This window comes from Phaethon aethereus, assembly GCF_964289735.1.
Source record: "Phaethon aethereus genome assembly, chromosome: 18".
Taxonomy (NCBI): Eukaryota; Metazoa; Chordata; class Aves; order Phaethontiformes; family Phaethontidae; genus Phaethon; species Phaethon aethereus.
The window spans coordinates 7,775,717-7,794,182 of record NC_138594.1 but is presented as its reverse complement, the minus strand read 5'-3'; the positions used below and the strand labels follow the sequence as shown (position 1 = coordinate 7,794,182).

The window sequence follows — 18,466 nt, the reverse complement described above, 5'->3', positions numbered from 1 at the left end:
GTTTAAAAGGCACTCATAGTGGCACCTACATAAATTGCATTCCAGCTTGCTTTTCTCCTCAGAGAATGCAGATAAACAATACCCACCATTTGCAATGCCATGAACATTTTAAGTAACTGGGTATGTTAGTCTGAGCATAGACAAAGCACGAGAGGTAGTGTTTAATATAAGAAGGTGGCATTAGATAAGCATTTAATAGGGAGCAAGCTTTGCACTTGGCCTCATATTTCACAGTTGGTATTAATAGTTGTGTAGGGAGGGAAATTTTGTCCCAGCGTAGTATCTTCTAGTTCAGTTCTGCTCTGGTGGAAGTAGCTCAAGCATGCCTTCAGCTCTCCCTCTGCAAGTTGGCTTTGCTACTGTAATGTATTTCAGTAGCCTTCAAAGCAACTTTGCAATGTACATAAGTAAGTCACTGAATTTTTGTTCTGCTGTTCCTGTACATGGAAGTTGGTGTTAGTCTGTTCTAGGTTGAATGCACCACAACGAATTAGTTTGTATCAGCCATTTATTTGACAGTGCTGAAAATGACTAAGATAACCGTGGTGATAATTGCTCCCAGGTCAATAGCTGGAATGAGATGATGTGTTAAGAAGGCACAATTCATCGTGGAAACTCATTTCACTCGTAGATCCAATCATGGGCACAAGACTTGAAGTCAATGAGCTCTGCCGGTTTGAACCAGAGGTTGATCTCCTTTTGCGCGCTCTCCACGGAGTCACTGCCATGAATGATGTTTCTGTGGAAGGAGACAGACACCATTGTTTTGTATAAAAATACAATTTCAGCAGCCTAGTAGTTCTCCATATGCAAAAACTTGGATCTAGAGCTGCAAGACTACTATTTCAGGTACGCTATTCAAATACCCCCACTGTAAGAGCTAGTTACACCAAGCAGGGTGACTAGGGCTACTTACTACAACAGCCACTGCCACTGACTGATCTTACATGAAACTCTGAGGAGGAGCTGTATTTAAAAAAAGTTTTGTACCAAGCCATTTTCTTAGGTAGCAGTTATGGATTGTGACCTGCAAGTAAAATACCATCAGACCAGGATATCTATCACAAATTTTGACTTTCTAGAATAAGTTACTACCAACATCGAGTTTTTAATTTCGATTGATAATGAACTGAGCACAAACCTTCCTACTTGAATGCAGAAGTCACCACGGATGGTACCAGGCTTAGAGTCTGCAGGGTTTGTTTCCCCTAGCATTACTCTCCCAGTTTTAACCACGTTGAGTCCTTCCCACACCTTAAAGAAAAAAAGACAAATTCTATTAATCCATGCTTATACAAAAAAAGATTTTAACTGTACCAAAGATTGATCTTTGCTAATAACACACTTTGCAAAGAAGCAAGGGCTCTACCACTAAAAAAATTAAATCTAACCTAGATTCTCTCTTAAGATGACTGGGGGGGGGGGGGGAAACACACAGGAACTGAACTTCATAAAAAAGACTATCAAAATTGTCACTCTAGTAAAGAAGATACTTTACCAAGCCCCAGACATAACAGATGTACAAGACCAACTTCAAAACCTACTTGTGATAGGATAAGGACAGCCTGCAGGCGCTCCTACTTGGGTAGGTGCACAGTCAAAGCAGGAGAGGCCGCTGGGGCGCTTCCATTGTTTTGAGGAAGTGCAAGATAGAATGACACAGAAGATGGGTTTCTGTGGGAGACCCCTGACCCTTTTTTGCCCAAAACAAGAGATCTTTTGGTGCAGAAGATTAGGTGTTGAGGAGTTCTGCTTAATACATGCTAAGCATTTTAATATGCATTTTATACACGCACTCCTTCCTTTCCTTCTTGTTAATAAATAGTAACTCCTTACTTGATTGTCTTGATTTTAATCCTGGTTTTCTTTTGCCACTATCAGAACTGGGTAGTTTGAAAAAGTGTTTCCATAACACTACATCTGAATATTTTAAAATAATTTATAGAGCGAGACAAGTATCTTCAAGAAAGGAGTCTTTAAGTAAAACTAAGCCGCTTACCATGGCCACGACAGGTCCGGAGTTCATGTATTTAACCAAACCGGGGTAGAAGGGCCGGTCTTTGAGGTCAATGTAATGCTGTTTGAGAAGGTCTTCAGAAGCCTTTAAAAGGACAGATGTAACATTAAATATCACTTTTAAAATATCATCCCACAAAAGGTGTTACTACTGCAAGACTACAGCATTAGTGACTGGATTCACCAGTCATTAACCTTATCAACAGTTGCTGCAGTGCTATTACGGGTTTCAGTGGAAGCTCCTCATGTAAAATTAAAGGAGTGCCTGACACACAATCTTTCTTTGTAGTGCTGTCAGTGCTGCGAGTTGTCAAAATTATTTCTTTGCATTATGGTAATCCTCAGCAATAAACTGAGCACAAGATGTCTGGATGATGTTACCCAATGCAACCTTTCAGTCAAGGTCATTTCAGCGCTCTCAAGTAGGCTGCATTAAGCTATCCACTACATTTTGTTTCCTGTAGGAAATGGGAGAGATCAAGTGTTGGTGCTTGACAGAAAACGGAGCCTGACGTGTGATACAGTACTGCCCGCGGCTGGGCAAATTCAGCGTCAGCTTTGCCTTCCGATGCAGGAGAAGCCGCACAGGCAGGCACACAGGTAGGTGTCTTCAGGCACCTATTCTGGCCGGGGAGGGGAAAGCGTTTAGGACGGAGGCGGCGCCTGGGGGGACTCCCCGGGCGCGGAGACTTACGTGCACGAACTTCATGGCCACCAGCCGGAAGCCCTTCTGCTCGAACCGCTTGATGATCTCTCCCACCAGGCGCCGCTGGACGCCATCGGGCTTGATGGCGATGAAGGTGCGCTCGCAGTTGGCAGCCATGGCGCTGCGGGGCAGAGGAACAGGCGCGGCTGAGGCTCGGCGCCGCGCCCGCCGCCGCCTCCTCAAGGTCGGAGGGAGCCGACGTCCGCCCCAACATGGCGGCGCCCGGCCCGGGCCCACGTGGCACCGGGCTGGCGCTGTGGCCCCCCCCGGGCCCGGCGGCGACCCGCTCCCGCCCCGCTCCTCCGCCGCCCTCTCCGCTCGCCGAGGCGAGCCCCGCGGGCCGCCGCGCCCGCGTCTTGAGGCGGCCTGTCCGCCATGAAGCGGCCGCCGCTGGCTTGGCCCGCACCCCTTCGGCCTCCCCCTCGCGCAGCGGAGCTGGGCGGGGGAGCCCGGCCCTCGCCTCACCTCTCCGCAGCCGCTGCCGTCCGCACCGCAGCCGCCGAAGGAAGAGGAGGAGGCGGCGGCGCGCGGTTGCCGGATCCCCCGCCCTGCACAGAGGAGGGGCCGCCCGGCCTGCGGCGCTTGGGGGCGGGCCGGGCGGGGCCGGGGGCTCGCTTCGGCGCCAGCCCGCGGTGCCAGGGTGCGGCGGCCACTGCGTTCCCTCAGGGCCCGGCCCGCCTGCCCGCCAAGCCCCCGCCGCGCCTGGCACCCGGCCCGGGACAGCGGCTGGCCGGGCCGCGTGCGCGCTGGGGCCGGCAGCACCCATCGCCTTCGCCGTCTCGAACGGCACCGGGGGGGGGGGGGCGGGCGCGTTACCTTCCCCACAGGGAGAACGACCCCAAAGCAGTTTTTATTGAGGTGTTTGCTTTGCTGGTCGGAGACCTCCCTGCAGCCCGCTAGCCGACGGCTGCTACTGCCAGCCTCGCTTAACGGCAGCAGCGCGCCTCCAGCTGCTTGAAATCGCGTTTCTCGCAGAAAAGTGAGGTGAGATCCGTAAGCCCGTAAGTTACCGCTGACGTTGTTGGGCGGTGGGAAGATGAAGCTGCAAAGTGTCAAAACGCAGGGGTAAAACTCGCCAGCCCCTGGGCCTGCTTCATCACGAGAATGAGGAAGTGTGTTGTTACTTCTTAGTATGTTTACTTCTTGGCTCTTTACTAAAAACACCTTTTCTCCTACTGAGCTAGTTATAATCATATACCATCACTGTAACTGTGATATTAATGTAGTGCTCTCTGCAGTCCTTACGCAGTCTCGTGTTGATGAGCCACTTACAACTAGGGAAAAGGACATGTTCAGTCAGACATCTCAGATGTGCAGGAGGGCACTGCACTTCTTCTGGGAGACAGCTGACCTCCACCCCGTCTCAGTCTCAACCTGTTAGAAATAGTTATCGGCAGCTTTTGGACAACCCCCGCATCTCCCGATAACCCAAATTTCTCTATTTCGTAGTAAGCAAATCAAGAAGAAAGCTCAAGTAGTCCTTCAAGCAAAAATGGAACTGGAGGCTACATTTCGTGAACAGGTTTGTCACATGTTGCCTTTTCTCTAACGACCTTTAACTTAATTGTTTATCTTCTGTGACACTGAATCTTTTCGGAAGAGCAGCTAACAACCTCACCTACACTTTGGTAGTTAACGAATTTGTTCCCTCTCCTTACACTCATTAATTAGATCTAAGACAATGTAATGAAAATTTCCTTTTCTTTCACTTAAGAAAGAGCAAATGTTGGTTTATTTTGTACCATCTCTTTTTAGGACTTACATATTTTCATAAAGTATCATAAGCATTGAATTCAACATTCCTTGCACAGTTTAGTATTTGAAATGAGAAGTCACTGTAGGAAAATAAAATACAGGAGTTTGAACAACTAATTTAATGCAACTCTGGCTTTTAATGAATACGTTGCAGGTAAATAAATACAGAATATTCTTGTTCCTCCTCCCATACAGCTAGTGCATATTTGTTGTTAAAATTTCTGCAAGAGGCTGATAGTTTTCTCTGATAGAAGCAGACACCTCTACTGGAATACCTTTAGCATTACTATGACTGAATTTCTTTACATGATTAAATACATTTAAAAAATAATGCTAAAGTCACTTCTGAAATAGCGTATCCAAGAACAGCTTGCTTTGGAGCTCTACCTATGAAGGAAAGAACACAAATAAGGGCATTACTAAATTATCAGCTGTTCAGCCAGTAAAGCAAGTATCACTCTGTTGTTGCTCTGTGCAACAGCAGAGGACTGCTACGGTAAAGTGGCGGAAGGTAGATCTCCCTTCATCCATCCACACATTAATCTTCTTTTCACATAAAAGAGCATTTCAGAAAGCCTGGCATATTAATCCTTCCTTAAAATGCTAAATAAATCCCATGTGGGGAGAAAAAAAAGCAAGTTGAAACATTGTCAATCTAGAGGAAAGTTCTCATTTTAATCAAAGCTATGCTCTGTCTATAGGCACAGCGTGTTCTGAAGAGGGGTGCATTCTGGAGCCGTATTGGGCATGGGGATTCACTTGGCTTCATATCAAGTTCAATCCTCAACATTTGGGGATACTATCAATATATTTCCATACCACCAGTTGTCTCCTAACATTTTAACAAAGTTAATCTTTGACACTGAGCCATTTGCATATTTATTTACCAAATAATTTACTAATCTTTTTTCTATTTACCAAAATACCCTCATTAACTACAGAAGGTTTCAGGAAAATACATGCGTTGCATGCTCTGTGTTTTCATCTCATGTCTCTCACCCCCAGAAGCAGCTTTTTAAAAGTACAATTCCTTCTATAACTTGACAGCTTTTTAACCAAAGCAGCGGCAAACACTGACTATATTTAATATTCACAACAGAGCAATCTCACAGATTTCTGTGAAAGGTTTCTACTGGTTTATATGTGGGCTTTGAAAGAGCTAGAGGCTAGCAGCTGGTTACAGACAGTAAGGATACCAGAAGGTACAGGCTCAGTTTTACTCATAGACCCATTCATGAGCACAGCTTCTGTAATCAACCAGTTCTTCAGGAGTGAACCATAAATTGATCTCCGTCTCAGCACTTTCTAAAGAATCACTTCCATGAATGATGTTCCTAGGAAAAGAAAAGGTGGATATAAAAGCAATATAATCCTCAAACTCAAAGGAAAGCTGCTTTTTTTGAGGCAGTCCCCATTATGGAGGGAAGTTTTAAGTAACTGTAAAGTAGTAACAGGCACGGAGTATGCAGTCCCAGCTTTGCCCATTTTTGTCAGCAGGGAAGACCACAACTCCATGTCTATTTTTAGGTCATAACATTACGTGGGCACAGGGAACGGCAGCTCTGTGCATAAGACAGAGAAGGATGGAGCACAGTTCCTACATATATCATGACATATATCAGGACATGCCACTGGACATTTAGTGTCTTTAGATGGTATCAATAGTTTCAAAATATACCTTCCAACTTGAACGCAGAGGTCACCACGAATAGTGCCAGGCTTTGAATCGAACGGATTAGTTTCCCCCAGCATCACTCGTCCAGTCTTAACCACATTAAGACCTTCCCACACCTTAAAAAAAAATAAAAATAAAAAAAAAAAAATCCATTGAGATTATTAAATCTTAGCAGTAGATGAAGTAGCAAGAGTTAATCGTACCTTCCAGAATTACACAATGCTGTCCATCATGGCACAAATCACCATCTGAATATTTCTAATAGCAAGACAAATTTTATCTCCAGTTTTTCTGTCAGATTCGTGAAGCATCTGCTGAAGTTGTCCCCTTCTGCACAATACCTCTCCTCACCAAGGATGGGAAGACAGTAATTTTAAATTTCAGTATGGTAAACAGCCTTCCAAAGCTGTCTGCTTGTTGAAGATCTAGACCTCCAGCTCAAATATTTTACAAATACACTATCAAGTGTAAAAAAGAGAAAATCCCTTCTAATGAAGTTAGACTGAAAAAGATTTTCAAAGTTACTGTATCTTAGGAGTACAGTAAAAATAATCCACCATCATTTCAAGCTTGCTTAATACATGGCATTTCATAGTGGCTTTTTTGTGAGGGTTTACTGTTTCTCAAGGCGCCAGCTTTGGTTCTCCCTTTACCCCAACCACTTCCTCAATATACTGACTCAAAGGAGAGAAAGATTATGAAAAAAGACTAAAGAAAAAGAAGTTAACAGCACATCTTCCTAATTACAGTATTTGAATCTAGGTTTTTAAGTCCTCTTAAAAGTAAACTGCATTTCAATAGGTAACACAATCGTATTGCAGGTAAGACAATTAAACAGTACATTTTTCTTAGCTGAGCTTCATTCTCAAGAACTCACCATAGCTACCACCGGTCCAGAGTGCATATACTGCACCAGGCCATCATAGAATGGCCGGTCTTTTAGGTCAATGTAGTGTTCTCTCAGAAGGTCTTCAGAGGCCTGCATTAAAAAACAAACAAAGAAACAAACAAACAAAAAAAGCTTACAGTAAGAACTTAAGAGCATACTGAAATCACACAGCTTAACCACAGAGCACTATTAATCCTAAAACATGCACGCAGCTGAAAATTTGGCATTTCTAGCATCATCTAACTTTTGGTCAATACGAATTTGAACTGTTTGCTTTAACCACCGCTGAACTTAGAAAATATCTTTTGCAGCTATAGACAGCTTATACGACCTGGTATTTGTTGAAGATACTCAGAGATATTTTTTAGGTATAGGATGCACCTAAAAGAATATTCTTTTCAGACTAAAGACATTGAGTTACTAAAATTAGCGTGCTTAGCCACGTCTAAAGCATTTAGCCAGAGCTGGAAATTGGAACTTTTCCAAAAAAATAAAAAAAATATTCAAAGACCTCTCAAAATTTCAGGTTTAATTGTTCTGAAGACTACATTTGTCATTATAGCATGACGTTCATTTATATGCAGTTTATATGAAAAAGGAGACATACAAGTTACAGAAAGCTTACATGTATTAATTTCATGGCCACCAGTTTGAATCCTTTCTGTTCAAACCTCTTGATGATTTCTCCCACCAGTCCCCGCTGGACTCCATCAGGCTTGATGGCGATGAACGTGCGCTCGGCAATAGAAGCCATCGTCCTAAGCAGGAAATGGAATAAAAGTCATTATTCCAGGACCAGCAGGCAAGTGCAATCACAGCCCTGTATCCCGTGTAATATCAGTCATTATAATTAAAGCAGCTACATCTGAAGATCTCATGATCTGTACTGATTTGATAAATCAATCACCATACCTGGGTTTTCACAAGTGCTACAAAAGGAAGTTTAAAACAATAACAGTGCCCCACACATAGAAGCAAGCAATCAGCAAATATTAAAACCAGAAAAAACTCTAAGAGGAATGAAACGTACAGGCAGTCACATCTCCCAAGTGCAGCGTGGGAGGCTGCTGCCCGCAATTTACGGCAAAGTAGGTTGAATAAATCTGTATGCGTAATTTTCACCCGTAAACCACTGTTATCGGTTGGTTGGTTTTGAACACGGCTTTGCTGCCAGTGTGTACGTACCTGGGTACAGGTACAGATGTCTGCAGGTGTAGATGCCGATGCCGGCAGAGGCAGGCGAGGGGGAGCTGGACGCAGCAGTGGGTACCGTGTCAGTATCCTAGAAAAGCGCTGGAAGGGGCCGGGGTTGAGGCCCTGCCGCGGCCCCCGTGCCCCGCGCAACCGGAGGGTGCCCGGGCCGGGCGAAATCCCCCCGCTCCCCGCCCCGGCTCCCGCTCCCCACCGCCGCCCCGGCTCACCTGCTGCCGCCCCGGCCGGCTCTGGCAGCCGCTGCCGGCCGAGCCGCGGCTTAGCCCTAAGCCGCCCCCGGGGGCGCCGCCGCCGCCGCGGGGCAGCCGCAGGCCGCGGCGGCCGGTTGCCATGGCGACGGCGCGGCCTCCCGCCCGCAGGGGGCGCCGGGCCCGGCGGCGGGCACGTGCCGCCGGTCTCCGCGCCTGGGCCCCTGGCCCGCTCCGCCGGTGTCAGCCCGCACCTTCCCTCCTAATCCGCTAACGGCGTTGGTGCCGTGCCCCTTCACCCCCCGCCGGCGGCCTCGGCCCGCCCATCCGAGCTCTCACCGTCTCCTCCAGCAGCGCTGAGCTGGGAACCTGCCGCGTGCCTACCGTCTCCCAGGTTCCCCGAGCAGGAAGCCAGGGAAGTTCCTTTTTTTAGCACTGTCTATTCTAGCAAGTTACTTCGGACTTAGAAGTTCTGAGTATTCCCCCGATAATGTCAATCCACTATATTCTCTTGTTCCAATACACGTTTATTTAAGACTTCTCATACTACTGATACAAATTCTAATGCTGTAATCCTAAGGCAAAAAAACATTTAAAAATAGAAAACAGGTCTCTAGAAACAGGATGTTTAGAAAAATATTCAGTTAAAAGCAGCAATAGGACATCTATTTACAGCCTTGCTAAAACTATGCCATTTAACAATTAAAGCTTAGGACTTGCCATAAGGTGGGCAAGCACTATTTGCAGCTTTACCATAGGTCTCCTGTGTGATCTTTGCCAAGTCTTTTAACCTCATTAAATTAAGGGTCATCTTTGCCACTTCTGAGATTAATCCATGATTAGCACGGCATGTAGTGCATCATACAGTACATGAAACACCACAGAAGTATTCTTCCTTGTTATTTTTAATGTACAAATGAGCATCTTTTTTGCTGGTTGACAATTCTACCGAAATTACTAAATTACATTGAAAATTATGTGTTTATCTAAAATGCAAAGAGGTATACAGTCTAGACAAGTAATTTCCTAAAACCAGACTGATCATGGGAAGATAAAGTAAAGACCTTCAAAGTCTTCAGTGAGTGCACTAAGTACAATTACTGAGCTCAAGCCATTTACATATTACTTAAAACCAGTACTGATTTTTAAAACATGCCTGAGGCAAAAGACTGTCTGTGAATGTCTCCAAATTTAATGAGAATTTAAACATAGCTCCTAGCTTTGTCGTTTTGTCCCCAGCTTTATAATGATCTCAGCTGATGGCCTGTATCTGCACCACTCGGAACATTTGCGGAGTTCTCATCAGGACTCCCTTTTTGTGCTGTGCACCTCTTGCTCCTTGTAACCAGACTCGTAAGTCTGACATGTTTTGTTGCTCATGGTTATACTAGTCTTCATTTAGCTAAGTATTGCTATCATTCATCTGGTTTTAGTTTGATTTCTGTTGCGCTTTAAGATATAAAGTGACAAAGAATTAAGCTTTTACAATTTCTTCCGCTGGGTAAAGTCCCAGTTAAGCTCTTCTCACCCCACACCGATTCAAAGGCTAATTTTCTTCCCTGCTAAACTGCAAACCAATTTACTTTCAAATAAACTGTTATTTTCAGGGATAGGGAATATAATTTTTTTTCTTATTATCCAGAAAACTAATTTCCTTTTCAGGTAGTTCTTTCACCAGGAGTGTGAACTGCATTTTACTCTACTAGTTACCACAGACAGATACTGCTTTCAAGCTACAAAGACAATGCTATCAGGTTTCTTTGTGCTGTTTCATATGCCTGATTAGTTTACTAAATTGACAGGTCATCAAAGTCTCGTAATCTCCTGGCAAGCAACTAGGATGTAATTCCGTAACTTGTTCTATTTTTAATCCATCTCTGAGTTTCTGATCTCACACTGACTGCAAATGCACATCATAAAATGCGATCACAACGGCAAGGCTGTCAATAAGATACATTTTTACACCACTTAAACTTGGCTCTCAGGTAGTTTTTCTATTGTTTGTCATTTCAAATACTTCATTTACCCATGTTAGAAAACCCATAGCTGACTAGAAATACAAGAGGCACACAAATGGCTCTCTTCTACCTGTATTCCTCAGTCTGACTGCAACTCTATGGCAACAGCCTGCCTGTTCAGTGATGGACTTGCTCCAGCTGTGAAAGAAAACCACATCTATCAATTCTGCTAATAGAAACAGGATAAAAATAGTCCATCCTCAGAGACCCCTTCCCCTAAAGGCTGTCAGCGGACACCTTGACCCATTTTTGCCATCTCTCAGAACGTACGTCTTTCGAGCTAATGTATTTGTGCAATTTGCCAAGAATGACAGCAGTATCTATAAAACCCTACATAAAAAGGATCTCTGCTACAATTCAAGATGACTGGTATTTTTATCCTCACAATAAATGGCAGTTGTTTAGAGCTGCCCTCACATTATGTAGTATTACGTGTGAATAATGTGGCAAGGTCTAGATTAAAAGTCCACTGCAATCAGATATGGCTTGCCAACCTTGTCCTGAGAGGAGAATGGAGTTACCGCTCACCTTTGGCTGTCTGCAGTCTTCTGACAAGATTTGTTCAGGCTCAGTAAAAACAAAACCACAAGTCAATAACTCCCACTCAACACTCGTGCATCAAGTAAAGATTGTAATCCATAGCATACAGCAGGCAAACACAGAGAAGTTGCATTTTTTTCTCAGTGGACGACACCTGAACAGAAATATGAAAAAAATAATCTTTTCATAAGGATCATTTCCAGTAATTTAAATGAAAATTTCACTTGAGATGTAAGTAGGAAAGTACACATTGTGTCTTTTTTTAAAATTATTTTTTAGCTAAAATGATATACTTTTTTTGTCATAATTAAAAGGCAAACAGCTTTTCTTTCCTTTTGCCGCATTTATAAATAAATTCGTACTTTAACTGCCTATGCCCTGGCTGCACTATGTAAAATATCAGCTTAGGAGGATGATTTCTAAAGAGAGCTCACATAAAAATCCAATATATGGTGCTGAAGTCTTTTCTTCTTCTTTGCTATTCCTGCGTAGGCCCACTACCTTAGTACATAAAAAGACAACGCAGCATATGCATTTAAAACACAGTTCCTGTCTTAGAATCAGTCCAAATGAGAGAAAATAACACCGTGCAAACCTCTACCGCTCTCCAGTGGAAATTGATGCAATCACTGCAGCTGAAGTTCCACCACTTATTGAGCTTTTCCTTTTTTTAAAATACCCATTTCTTTGTTCCTGTACTGCCGCCAGGCCACCAGGTTCCTTAGCTCCATTGCCCAGGAGATACATTTACTTAATGGAAAATAGTGATTTCCCCAAGTACGAATTTGTATGATAAAAATGAGGAATGTGAAGCAACTCTAAAACTTTTCAATAGCAGCAGATGTTTTCAAATTCATGTAAATGCCCAGAATAGCTCACATTATTCATATACATGCCAAAACACATGATCCAGAATGGAATTCAGTGTTCCAAATCCTAGGAAAGCCAATCTCTCTTAGCAAGTGCAAGATGCTTTCTAAGTTGTGTTATTGCTAAAAAAACAGGTTTTCTGATATTAGTTTATCTGGAGACTTTATTAGAAATAAAAGGTCTTTTTAATGTCAGAGATCAGCCAACACAGTGACCCAAGCATGGTTTGGGAGCTGCCAAGCCCCAAAATCCAGTCTGAGCTCCGTCAGTCATCCCTAAACGAATCACTTGATCTATTTATGCCTCTGTGGGTGCAATAAATACATAATAACGCTTTCAGATAACTGTCAGATAGCATTTCCTTAAATCTTCTATTCAGAAAGATGAAGAAGATTAATTGTGCAATCCCTTGGGGTCGCAGGCGGCAGCCGGCCTCCCCGCTGCCCCGGCCCCGCGGGAGATCCCCTCCACGGGCGGCTGGCTCCCCGTGGGGCTCAGCCCGTGGGTCTCAGCGCCTCTTCTCCAGCTCCACAACCCAACGGGCCGACTCCCCGCCCCGGTACCGAGACGGTCTAAACTTCTCCCCTGAGGCGAAACTCCCTGCCAGAAAGCCCGGCAACCCCTCGCCCGCAACGCCGGGCACCTCGGCTTTCGCTCCGGTGACCCAGAAGGTGTCGCAGCCGCCCGGGGTCCTCCGCGGCCGCCGCCTCGCTCCAACGGAACGCGTCTTCCCGAGGAGCCACACAACGGGCGAGGGCGGCCGCCGCCGCCGCCATCGCCGCCCCCGCCTTCCCGCCCCGGCCCCGCCCCCGCTGACCTCACCGCCAGGCTCCGCCCCCCGCGCCGCTGCGGGCCGCTGGCTCGCCCGCTCCTCCCGCGTGACGCGGCGGCCCCGCCCCGGCGCGGCGGGTGAGGTCAGTGCCGTGCGCCAGGGCCGCTCTCCGCCCTCCCTCCGCCGCCCGCTCGCCCGGGCTGTAGGCGAGGCCGCGCCGCAGAGGGAGGAGGTGCCGGGAGCGCGCTGAGCCGCTGCCGCCCCGCCGGGCCCCGCGAGGGAAGGCGCTCGCCAGCAGCCATGGAGCTGGCAGACGGCGTGGTGTACCAGGAGGACCCCGGCGGCCCCGGCCCCGCCATGATGTCGGAGCGGGTGTCGGGGCTGGCGGGCTCCATCTACCGCGAGTTCGAGCGGCTCATCGGGCGCTACGACGAGGAGGTGGTGGCCGAGCTGATGCCGCTGGTGGTGGCCGTCCTGGAGAACCTGGATTCGGTGTGCGCCCACAGCCAGGAGACCAGCGTGGAGCTGGAGCTGCTGCGGGACGACAACGAGCAGCTCCTCACGCAGTACGAGCGGGAGAAGGCGCTGCGCAAGCAGGCCGAGGAGGTGAGGGCGGGCGCCGGGCCCAGGGGCTGCGGCGGGAGCGGAGCCGGTGGAGGGCGGGGGCCCGTTCCCGAGGCGGGCGGCGGCTCCGGGCTGCCTCCGTGGAGGCGGGGAGGGCGGGGGGGCACTTCCCGGCTGGGCCGCCTCCCTCGAGGCCGCCGAAGGCGGGGTGCTTGCGGCACCTGGGCCCGGGGTGTCCCGCGGCCCGACGGTGGCTCCTGCCGGCTCCCACGCAGGAAAGGCCCCGCGGGTGGGGGGGCTACTGTCTGCGGGGCCGGGAGCCGCCAGGTGAGGAGTTCAGGTCGCGATGTGATTCCGGGAGGAGGGAAGGCGGGGGGCGCTCCGACCCTGCCTCTAACGCCTGGCGGGGCCGGTGCCGGTACTGCGGGCGGTGCCGTGCGCTCGCTGGGCACAGCTGGCGGCGGAGCGCTGCCGCGCGTGTCCGCGGCTCCTCTCGGCGTGGTCTGAAGTAACTCCTCTGAAGCGCTGCTCTTCCAGCGACCGGGTCCACGGAATAAAAGCAGGACTGCTTTGCAGAGCAAACGTGAAACCATCTGCTGACTGCGCCGCTCTTCTGCTCTCCCTCCGTTTTTTCTCGGTGGCGGGAGGCGGATGGTCCGTTTCAGATCAGTTGTAGAGTGTATTTGCAGGAAATAGTGAGGAGGCATTGCAAAAAGAAAAAAGGGAATAAGTGGTGTCTAGATTGTAGTTCTTCAAAGTTGCTACGTAAAAGCTGCTGTCAGCAACAGGTGGTGCAGGCTGTTCAGGGACATAAACTCTGACTTAGGATGTTACTACAAAAATCAAAAAAAAGTGTAAGAATTACTTCACCATAAATAAGCTTGTGAAGCATTATCTTCTGGAAGATTATAAAGCAATACAATAGAAAGCAGCTGTGCAGGGTAACTTCCTCTAACTCATTGTCTCGCCAAACTCCTGTAGGAAATTGGATTGACAGCATTATCTGTAATAGAACAAGCCATCTTATAAGTCTATTTCCAGACTTCATGTCCCGTGCTTATCTCAGTGCTGTGCTTACCTTCTAAATTTTCCAAAAATCTGAAAAATCACAACACTAAGGGTGAAGACAATATTGATGATGAAAACTTCATTTGAAAAACATTAGCCCGTACAAATATTTGTATACATTATAGTTATAAGTGAGTGGAAAATGTTGTCTGCAAATTGTTCCAGGGCTTCAGTAGTTTGCTGCAAAGTAATGTGGTATGAATGATGTCCCCCAAACTCTTGGAACAACAGACCGTTCATCCTTCTTGTCAAACGTGTAGTTGTTTGACAGTGCTTTATTAAGGACTTTCAGTCTGGGGACTATTGCCGTAAAGCCTTAATCACAAGGTGCGTGTAAAAGGCTTTTTTAGAAAACATATTTTATTTTTATTGAGAGAGTAAGAGACTGATAAATAGTTTCTGAACTAATTCATGAGAAAATCAATCAGGTTTGAAACACAGGCAGCATTTGCCAGATGGGAAAAAGCAGGCCTTGGGCAGCATTACAGAAATCATAACAATATGGTGAAATAGAGTATGGTATGAACTGTGATGTTGTGGCTCTTCAGGAGCTATACCTCCTTATGTTGGTAGTGTACTTCACTGTGATCTCCATTTCTTTGTGTCATGATAAATTAACTTGAGGGGACAAGGATTATGCAGTCTAAAAACCAGTACTTCTGCTGCAAGACAGCTCACTGATGCTTTCCAAAGTACAACTGGATCAAAGACCATATTCTCAGTTGTAAGCACAAAGGTCATCTTTTTGGTATGTGCTGAGGTCGGTTATGCTGTACATACGTGAAAATGTCTGTCATAAATAAAGCATGGTATGTTCATATGTTCACGTACGAGAGGTATGTGTTTTATTTAGACTTGATTGTGGCAACCTTATTTTTTTTTTTTTTTCAATGTTGAGATAATCTGATGGGTGCTGTATGGTTGAAATAAAAGGAGGGAACATTTTTTTCTTGGACAAAAACTTACTGGCTTAGTGCCTTTCTTTGGTTGTGGAGGTTGCTTGTGTAATCCGATAGCAAAATGGAGAATTCTGAGCTACTAAGTTGAATATTCTGTATCGTCTGTTCTGACTGTCCTGAAGAATTAGCATATCTCCTTTTACTTTCTGCTTGCTGTTGTAGGAATTTTTATTTGCAGTAGTATCTTGATGAATATTAATGATTTACTATTTGAATAGGAATCTCCTTACACCATTTTCCTAATTTGCCTCCTTTATTTCTTTTCCTTAAGAAGTCTTACTAAAGAAACTTCTTGGAAGTCGTCGTCTATGGAATTCTGTTATAGTGGCTATAAAAAAAGATGATTTCAGGAGTTCTGGGCCTACTTCTCAGTCCTCTAGGTAACAGCCATGGCCTTTTTAATTGCTATGAAGTCACTTGCCTGACTTTTAACATGGTACGTTTTGTGATACAGCTGAAAGAAATAGAGGAAGCAGCAATTCTGCTGTTCAGCTTACAGTTCTGCATAACTTATCTTCCCACTTAGAGAATGTTAGGCAGCATGCCCTGCCACAGAGAGGTGGGAGAGGAAGAGGGATTTGGGGTTCTGCTATTTTATACGCTAACAAGTTTCACTTGTGTAGAAGTATACTGCTCCATACCTCTGTGTGTGTGGCTAACAGAAGGGGGGTTGTGTGGACTTGGAAGCAGGATAAAATCTACTACTTTTAGCCATGTCAAGCTGTCTAACGTATCTTTTCTTTTCTGCTGTTGGTGGGATTAAGCTGCTCTTGAAATCGGATGTTCAATACATGGCTGCTACTTTTGCAACCATGAAAAAGGATTTACCGTCATGAAAATTAGTTTAAGTAATAGTGTGAACTTAATGGCTGCCTTTTCTTCTACTGTTTCCAAAGTTAACTTTCCCCCTTAGGATTGTATGTTAAACTCTTACTGCAGAGTGTTTACTTAAGTATTTTTCATTTATATGAGAGCAAATTTGAGATCCGTTATACAGAAAATCTGTTAAAATAGTGTTAAAGTTGCTAGGTTGTTTTCAGTTACCTATATTTTTCTCTACCCTAAGCCCATCTGAGCTGGCTTCGTAGTTACTTTTCTCTACCTACTCCAGGAAGAACATGCCATTGGCTGAAAAATTGGCGTCACCACGGTAAAAGTTACCGAAGTCCATATCATTGGATAGGAAAGACTGCCAAGAACCCTGACATCAGATGTGCTCAGTATTGCACCTGGATTTTGTGATGGGAAAACAAGTTAAAATACAAGGAAACAGAAGATGACATCAATGTAGGGAAAATGTTTCATTTGGCTAGTACTGTATTACTAAGGGATTAAATGGTTATATGTGTGAGAGGGGGCTCCAAATGCGTACGCTGTGCTGTTCCATTGTGTAGTCTGAGTTTGTGTTTAATGCAGTGATTATTGCCGTAGGTTTAAAATTGGTTACATAAAGACTTCTGAATCTTATTTGTGGAGTACTCTTTCATACTTTTTAATGGAGGTCTTTAAGAGCAGGTTAGACAAATGTCTGAAATGGCATAGTTGATACTGCCTGGAGAAAATGGGAAGGATTAAATGGGAGTTGCCAAACATAGTTTATGGAGGTATCACAGGCTTGGGTTTCAGCAGTAGGCACGTGCCGAAGGACGTGTGCATCATATCCTGTGCTCACACCTTATCCTAATCAAAATTAGGATCCAGACATCAACATTGAACATCAGAGCCTTGAAACAAGATGTCCTTTTAAGGACCGTTCTAGCAGTATCTTCTGTATTCTTGTGGTATTCAGTCTGATTGTTTTAAAGATGTGTTGGTGTCCTTCAGCTTGTTCTTCTGAAAAACAAAACAAGCCAAAAACCACCTTGCTTCTTGCTAGATACGGCTTTGTGGCCTAGACAGAATGTCACTTAAAATGAGGAAAGCTAGATTTTTTTTTTATGTCTTCTTTTGTATTTTGTGTAACCAGTAGCTTGGGTTGAAATAAGAGAATGTCTAGTACCAGTATAGCAAGTGGCTAACATATTCCTGCATTTACTTTAACCAGTGCAGAAGCTGTGCAATATTTGAGTGTATTGTCAATGTAAATTAGAAAGATGCATTTAATAGGGGTGCTCAGGCTATGCTTGGCTGCTGTGGCGGTTTATCTGACTAGTCCTTCCATCATAGTCATACAGGCTTAGTCAGGATGAGATGATCAATCTCTTGGGGCTCTGCCTGTGTTAATACCATCACTGGAAGGAGAGATGAAACCAAAAAGAAACATTCAAAATCTAAAGCGCTCAATCCATGATCTAATCAGTTATAGTTTTCAGCAGGAGGGGGGAAAAATTGCCCAGCTCTAATTATAAAAATACTTTGAGGAGATGTAACTTACCTTCATTTTGTTCAAGTTAGAATTTAAACTCGTGGGAAATAACCAAAGCATTTAACTTTAATACAAAACCACTTTTAATAATTGCAGTTGAAGAACTTGAGAGGAAATATGAAATGGTATCTATCTTTAGTTCATGAGTAACAATGACATTGATGGCTTTGAACGGCTGTTTGTTCCAAAGTGTAACTCTCTGGCCTTTCCAAGTTGAGACACATATCGTTTTCAGAAATCCTTAAGAGAAGCAACTAAACCAAGATGTTACAGTTTTATAATTCTTCTTTCATGTTTGCCCATGCTTAATTTAACAAACCATGTTGGTCTTTAGCCCCAGTGCTAAATTTGTGTCAAACTTGGAAGCCCTTTTTAAAAAGGCAGTCTGCTGAGATTAAGCCAGAAATGACTTGAATCTTTAATATAAAAGGGGCAGAACTCTTGTATCACTTACTACAAAGGAGAGATGAAACAAGTTTAAAGTTTGAGGTTTTCAGTATTACGTTGACAAATTGATATTCCCAAACTTTGTGTTGAGGGAGTAGAAAGACTTCAGCACATCTTTTTGAAGCAGGAAAACTCATTTTAAATTGCAAAACCCAAAGCAGTGCTACCTGGGCTAGTGTCAACTGTTTTATGATTTAGCTTCATGCAGTCATATGAACATCATGCCTAGTCCTGTGATAGCTGTGGAGAGCTTGTCTGAAAGGAACTCTTGTTTCACTTCATAGATTTTGATGCATTTCTACATCTGAAGTGATTTTTAAGCAAAACTTCTTCTGATGACCCTACTAAACTGAAGCTCTTTTCATAGGGTTATGAGTTTGTGCTTTTGTAAAAGCTGTAAAATACATTGGCTAAAACTTAGT

At 45.0% G+C, this 18,466-nt stretch overlaps 2 protein-coding genes across 4 annotated transcripts in view; one reads left to right on the top strand and one right to left on the bottom strand.

Moving 5' to 3' along the window:
* Positions 1-621: 621 nt before the first annotated feature.
* Positions 622-7,993, bottom strand: LOC309411460 (nucleoside diphosphate kinase; the record flags this gene model as incomplete). Of its 2 annotated transcripts, XM_082008097.1 has the most annotated exons (7): positions 7,667-7,993; positions 7,030-7,131; positions 6,156-6,268; positions 2,711-2,843; positions 2,000-2,101; positions 1,142-1,254; positions 622-739 (listed from the first exon to the last, which is right to left on the bottom strand). In XM_082008097.1, the coding sequence occupies exons 1-7, from the start codon at positions 7,793-7,795 to the stop codon at positions 622-624; spliced, it is 810 nt and encodes a 269-aa protein (XP_081864223.1). In that variant the 5' UTR covers positions 7,796-7,993. The 2 variants fall into 2 exon arrangements, with proteins under 2 accessions (XP_081864223.1, XP_081864224.1); XM_082008098.1 differs by lacking the exons at positions 622-739; positions 1,142-1,254; positions 2,000-2,101; positions 2,711-2,843 and adding an exon at positions 5,694-5,811.
* A 4,940-nt stretch (positions 7,994-12,933) lies between these two features.
* The window catches only part of SPAG9 (sperm associated antigen 9), a gene marked incomplete at its 5' end in the record, with an annotated part of 63,298 nt that continues 57,765 nt past the window's right edge, over positions 12,934-18,466 (top strand). For both annotated transcript variants that reach the window (XM_082008229.1, XM_082008228.1), the window contains one exon: positions 12,934-13,247. In XM_082008229.1, coding sequence (XP_081864355.1) covers positions 12,942-13,247 — 306 coding nt within the window. The remainder of the gene's footprint in view (positions 13,248-18,466) is intronic.